General features: G+C 44.5%; 1 protein-coding gene across 4 annotated transcripts; it reads left to right on the top strand.

Moving 5' to 3' along the window:
• Window positions 1–3,709: 3,709 nt before the first annotated feature.
• LOC112343837 (eukaryotic translation initiation factor 2-alpha kinase-like) lies at window positions 3,710–5,548 on the top strand. Of its 4 annotated transcripts, none has more exons than XM_024667867.1 (8): window positions 3,710–3,950; window positions 4,018–4,134; window positions 4,188–4,244; window positions 4,307–4,432; window positions 4,501–4,959; window positions 5,007–5,161; window positions 5,214–5,380; window positions 5,438–5,548. In XM_024667867.1, the coding sequence occupies exons 2-8, from the start codon at window positions 4,026–4,028 to the stop codon at window positions 5,439–5,441; spliced, it is 1,077 nt and encodes a 358-aa protein (XP_024523635.1). In that variant the 5' UTR covers window positions 3,710–3,950; window positions 4,018–4,025; the 3' UTR covers window positions 5,442–5,548. The 4 variants fall into 4 exon arrangements, with proteins under 4 accessions (XP_024523635.1, XP_024523636.1, XP_024523633.1 ...); XM_024667868.1 differs by having other exon boundaries at window positions 3,710–3,955; window positions 4,191–4,244; XM_024667865.1 differs by having other exon boundaries at window positions 3,710–3,955.
• The last annotated feature ends 698 nt before the right edge of the window (window positions 5,549–6,246 follow it).

The following is a 6,246-nucleotide window of genomic DNA, read 5'->3' as shown; positions in this document are numbered from 1 at the left end:
ATAAGTGTGACCAACTTCATTACATGCTCAGTAGCGAATATCACAACTATAACCACATCCTCACCCTTGTCCTTAAACCTAAGCAGCAGTAACATCAACCTCCATTGAAACAAAACCATCTCCTACAGAAAGTGGAGTTAAAAGTTGTGTAGCGAGAAGTGGAAAATGCAATGTCTCATAATGTTGTGCCAAACAAAAAGCATTGTTAGGGGTCATTGGAGCAAGTGCATGCACAAGTCCTATAAAACTTTGACGAAGTGTTGGCCACAACATTCTTAGTTTGATCCACTCTAACATATTTGGCTCCGCATGAAGCAAAAGGCTACGAAAACAAATGCTAAATTGCATCACCAACTTAGATGGTCCTTAACAAAGACGATGCAATTTTTGGAAAGTATCATCACAATTGTCGGCATATCCAAATGTGTGTTTGAAGACGTCTCGAAGAATACTCTAATCCCTACGAATAGCTACATTCAAACCATTATACCACTACAGCACCATCCCTTGGAAACACGTGGGAAACTCATACAAACATCGAGTATCATCCCAAAAATGATATATGGCAATCACTATGAAGTGATTGAATCAATAGTACACATTGTCCCTAAGGATTCCCATAAAAGAATTCTAGTTGAACATGAGGATTGGCACCAAGAGCAATAAGAGTTATACCATGTGTTATGAATACTGCCATTAACTGAGTTTGGTTGTTCAACTGCAATCATATAGCATCAAGCAATTGTGCTCCAAAAACAAAGGAGGAGGAGATTACTGCTCTACCATAAAGATGAATGAAAAAGAAAGAGCAAAAGAAATGAAATAAAAAAAAGCTAGAAGGAAAGGGAGATATTGATAATGCAAAAGCTAGATCTAAACCAAAATCCCAAAAGGAAAGAATAAAAGAAAGAAATGGAAAAAGGTAAATTTAGACAATGCAAATGTTAAATTTAAACCAAAATCCCAAATCCAAGCACTTTTCAAGAATAATCAAACTTGCCCCTCACCTCCACCAATGTGAGTGCATGGAATATAAAATAATGTGAGCGCATGGAATATGGATAAGGAATACATAAAATGTGTATATCAATTATCCCAAAAACTCTAGTTTATATACAAAAGCAAGTGGTTCAAATTGAAACTATATGGAATATAAAATAATGTGAGTGCATGGAATATAGAAAGAGAATACATAAAATATGCATATCAATTATCCCAAAAACTCTAGTTTATATTGAAACTAATCTGATAGCTACCAAAATCCCACTATGCTAATATTAGTATACATTATTGTAGCTATACACTTGACCTCACATTTCTATATTTCAATTAATAGTAAGCCAAGATATAAACAAAATGAATTTGGAAGTTTTTAAATAAATAGAGAATCAAGATAATTCTGGTTAGTTGTTTTACAAATTTGAATTAACTTTTGAATATAGATATTATTGTCCAGTAAATAATTTTCTATCTTTATGTGCAAGTTATAAACTAGTTCTTCAGCCATTATCTATTTGATGATATGAAACTTGGCATAAAATGTAACAACATATAAATAAAGGTATATAAATTATGAAAAGAAAATATTTTAATTTTTTTTATAAAGGCCATGATAAACAAAAAATAACTTTAGATTCTTGCTTCCTTCCTTGATGCTTCCTTGATTCTGCCACACTTTCCATACATGTTGACGATAGAGGTTCCAGCGACAACATTACGCTCCCAGCCACACGAGCAAGTACGCTCGTGGATCTTTATACCCTGTGCTTTATCCTGCTTCCAAGAACACGCTGCCAGGATCTCAGTCAGTGTCACCATATCAAGCCCGATCCCTTCCAGATCCAACTTCCACAGCAGCGCAATCGCTGCTCTAAACTGCCCATTATGGGCATTTGCGGCAATCGCAGTGTTCCAGTCCGCGCCAATGCCGGCATCCCGGAGCTGGCGATAGAGCTCGATCGCAGCGGGGAGCCCGCCCTGATTGGGATTTCTGGTGCAAGCAGCCAGCATCGCGCTCCAGGCGACTATCGTCTTGCGCAGCATGTCATCAAAGACCTTCCGCGCGTCTGCCAGGCTGCCGCATTTCCCATACATGGTTAAGAGGGCGCAGCACACGACTGGATTGCTCGCGATCGCGGGTGGCGCGGCGACGATCTGGGCGTGGATCCGGATGCCCGACTGGAGATCGGGGCAATTGGCGCAGGCGGCGAGCGCGGCGACGAACGAGACGTGGGTGGGGCGGACGACTGAATCGCTGGCGAGGGCGAGGAAGAGATGAATCGCTTGCGCGCTCTGGCCGTTTGCGCAGAGCGTCGAGATCATGATGTTACAGGAGAAGGCGTTCTTGTGGACGAGATCGTGGAAGACGGACCATGCGTCCGGGAGGCTGGAGCACTTGCCATACATGAGGATGAGGAGATTGCTGAACAAGGGGTGGTGGCGTAGGTCGAGGGTGGCGGCCAGGCGGCGGTGCAAGAGCTTCCCTCGCGGGAGGGACTTGGAATCACCACATTGGCGCAGAAGAGTCGCGATTTGGCGTGGAGATGCCTGCAGGTGCTACTTCGCTGGATGTCATGGCAAAGACACTCTCTCTCTCTCTCTCTCTCTCTCTCCATGATCCTGTGAAGAGCTTCATATGGATCATCACATTTTTGTCAATAGCTTCACATAGGCACTAAACAACAGACATAAAAGAACTCAGAAGCAATCAGGCTTCTAAACATCTTATCCTCCGGCATCAAATGTTGGATCAGTGATGTCCTTTTTGAAGTCTCGCTTGTTGTTTGAGGTGGGCACGTGCTCCTATTGGTGTTCATGGGGTGTTGCAAAGCTGTGGGCTCTCAATGTAAAGGGGATTTCCTTGGCAAAAGAGCTTGAAAATTTGGTGTGCTGTTTTTCTTGTTTTGCCATTTTGTTTTACATGAGACATGTAGGAAATCCTGAGCTCAAAAGTTCACTAAGATTCATTTGCATAAACTACACTTTGGCAGAAAAATTATAACATTTATTACAAAATACAATAATCAGTTAAAAACAACCCATTCATCATCGAATGGATCTAGGACGTACAATTTGCCTTGCTTCTCCACACATTGTCCAATATTCCAGCGATGGGTGACTTTGGTAAAATCCACACACTTTGACAGCGCAAGAAGGAATGGGGTTACATCTGCCAAGAAGTGGTCATCCTTTGACCCCTCAAACTTTGGAGCCACCACCACGCTCTCTTGATGACCTTGGTAGAAGTCAATAATGTCATCCAGTGCCACCACCCGCTTGAAATCCCGAAACCCTACATGGTCAAGATTCTTGACTTTCGTCCTGTCCTTTAGAACAACGCAATTGCCACCATGTAGCCTCCTCGACACAAGCCCCCCAGTAGGATCCAGATGGTCAACCACAAGGTTGACATACTTCTCCTGGGCGGCACTAAACACCACGATATCGTACACATTTGAAACCTTCCCCAGAAATTCATCTGGTCTCTTCATGATGTGGAGTGGTGCATCATCGTCAAATTCCATGCTGAAATCTACAGAAGAGACGAGATCCTTATGAGCGTATACCAGTGTATTGTCTAGATCGAGAATGAGTGTCTTCTTCATGATACCCTAAAAAATGACTCGTATTCCGTGGAAATGAAGAAGGGCCACAAAAGGTGACCAAAGGTGCCACGTCTGCCCTAAACTCTATCTGACGTGGCCTTTTGTATTCTTGTACCCTACTATTGGCAAAGCCCAAGGGAGCCGGAGGAGCGCGTCGATCCTCAATGCAGCTTAGATTCCAAATCTAGGGCTGCCGTGATCGTCTGGCAAGGGCAGAGGTGAGTGCGCTGCTGGTTTGCGGCCTACTGTTGGCGAGGCGGAAGGAGCATGCAATTGTAGCAAGTTTGTTGTGAATCCATTGACGGACAGCTGATGTGCGCATTCTAGGCTCCAGCCGTTGGATAAGTGCAGTAACGACTCCTCAATCTCTTTTGTGCTTTCAGCAACGACTCACAATGTTAACACTGACCAGAGTCCACCATGGAGAGGAAGAGAGCTGCTGGTCCGAAGAAACTACACACTCAGAAGCGATCCGACGTCATGCTCGAAAGGACCCGCCCACTGGATCCGATTAACCGAGCTCGATCAGGTTGGTCAAAACTTGAAACATCTGCACTTGTCTGATGAAGATCCTCGTTGAAGCAGGAGCAGGAGAAACTGATCATGATGCATCCGCGTTGCAGGCTGCTCCTGACGCTGGTACGAGGAATTCCTTTTGTTGGCTGACACGACTCTTTGCTGGTTTGATTCATGACTTGCAGAATATGTTCGGCAATTCCTCGCAATGGCGCAACGCTTGGAGAGATTCAAGATGCTCTCGGCGAATGTTGTGACCGGGATCGTGGAATCGATCCAAAAGGGAGGGGAGACTCCAGTTGCAGCAGCAGGTGGATACAATAATTTGTCTCTTTGGCATCTTTTCGCTTCTGAGTGGCCCCTTGTCTCTCTTGTCCAGGCCGCTTCTGCAGCAGCTACGAAGTGCTCGCTTGTGTTGGCCAGGGGGCGTCCGGGAAAGTATACAAGTGCCGTAGCAAGGAGGACGAACAAATCTACGCCATCAAAGTCATCAAGGTTCGCACAGCAACGAAGTCCAGAGACCAGGATGTCGCGCTCGTCTTCAAGGAGGGAGAGATGCTCCAGCGCTGCGAACACCCCAACATAGTCAAATACTTCAACATGTGGAAGGAGGAAGGCGAGCCGGGCAAGTCGAAAGTGTACATTGTCATGGAGTTTTGTGGCCGCTCGCTCCAGTCGGTGCTCCTCGGCGGTGAGTCACCACCTGCAGATGCGTTTAGGCAGCTTCTTCAAGCTGTGGCGCATGTGCACGACAACGTGGGTGTTCATCGGGATATAGCACCACACAACATCTTCGTCACAGACGATGGACGCATCAAGCTGGGAGATTTCGGTCTTGGTAGGCAAATGAAACATCTCTTCCATCTCTCATTTGTTGGCTTACAGCTAAAAATAAGGAGTCCATGCTCGAGACCGAAAATATCAAGAAGGGGAGAGCAGTTTACTACTCTCCCCAGCGCCGGAGCAACTCAACCTACACTGACATGCTTGCGCTTGGAGTTATACTCTTCGAACTTCATTGGAGGTGTCCCCCGGACCAGGTTTGGCTGCAGTTTGTGCAACGTGCTTGCTTAGTTTGGTGAATCTGTGTAGGAAAGGGAGTCGGTATTGATTGACGTCCGGGATGGCGTTTTACCAGCAGACTGGGCGTACCAACACCCATCAATTGCGCCCAAGGTGTTGGAGCTGGTCGCAGCAAGACGCGACCAGCGTCCATCCGCGCGCGACATCCTCTGCGATCCTGCCTGGCAATCTGTTTGGTGAGTTTCTTTCATTACTCTGATTCTCTGCTTGGCTTCTAACATGTCTGTTTGCAGCTGATCGTTGTAGTTGTTTAGATTTACTTGCTCCTTTTTGTCATCTTTGTAGTCTTGGTCTTTTTCAGCATGCTGATTTCGATTCAGAAATATGAATTCGTTGCCAGTTCATTGCATTTCTGCCAGGCCGAGTTGTTCTCGATCAAGGTTGCTGAACAACTCAAGGGCTTCCGACATTCTTGTAGTCAGGTTCGGTTCAAGGAACAGGATTGGTAAACAGCACATTGACGGGAGATGCAACAGCGTGGTGTCCACGGCTGGCTTCTTGTAGGGTCCATGCATCTCACCTCAAGTGGGCAGAGATCGAGTGGAAGCTGGAGAGCTATCCCAATTCTCGGGAGATGCGATGAAGAAAATGGCGGGATTGTTGATTTTTGTAGAGAGAATATTCGCACCTTTGACCGGTTGACCTTTTTACAGGGAAACGTTTTCCTACAGGAATGCCGAGTACCTTTTTGACGAGTCTGCAAAATTATAGAAAGAAAGATAAGTTAGACAATTAACTTTGACACTGATTACAAGTTAATTAGAGAAAGTTTAAGAGCCCTTAGATTAGAGAATATCCAAGAATATATTTAGATATCTAGGTATATGACTTTACTCTGTAAAGCAAAATAAAAAGAAAATCTGTAAGTGCATGAAATATGGACATAAAATATAAAAATATGCATATTCAATTAGCTAAATATGTATATTCAATTATTAGTGATCTAAATTGAAACCAATTCAATGGCTATCAAAATCCCATTACGGTAATAATATAAATGGCATTGTAACCATACACTTGAACCTTATATCATCCTCTCCTT

This window comes from Selaginella moellendorffii, unplaced genomic scaffold (assembly GCF_000143415.4).
Source record: "Selaginella moellendorffii unplaced genomic scaffold, v1.0 SELMOscaffold_224, whole genome shotgun sequence".
Lineage (NCBI taxonomy): Eukaryota > Viridiplantae > Streptophyta > Lycopodiopsida > Selaginellales > Selaginellaceae > Selaginella > Selaginella moellendorffii.
The sequence above is the reverse complement of the archived record's forward strand: the minus strand, read 5'-3'. Positions and strand labels throughout refer to the sequence as shown.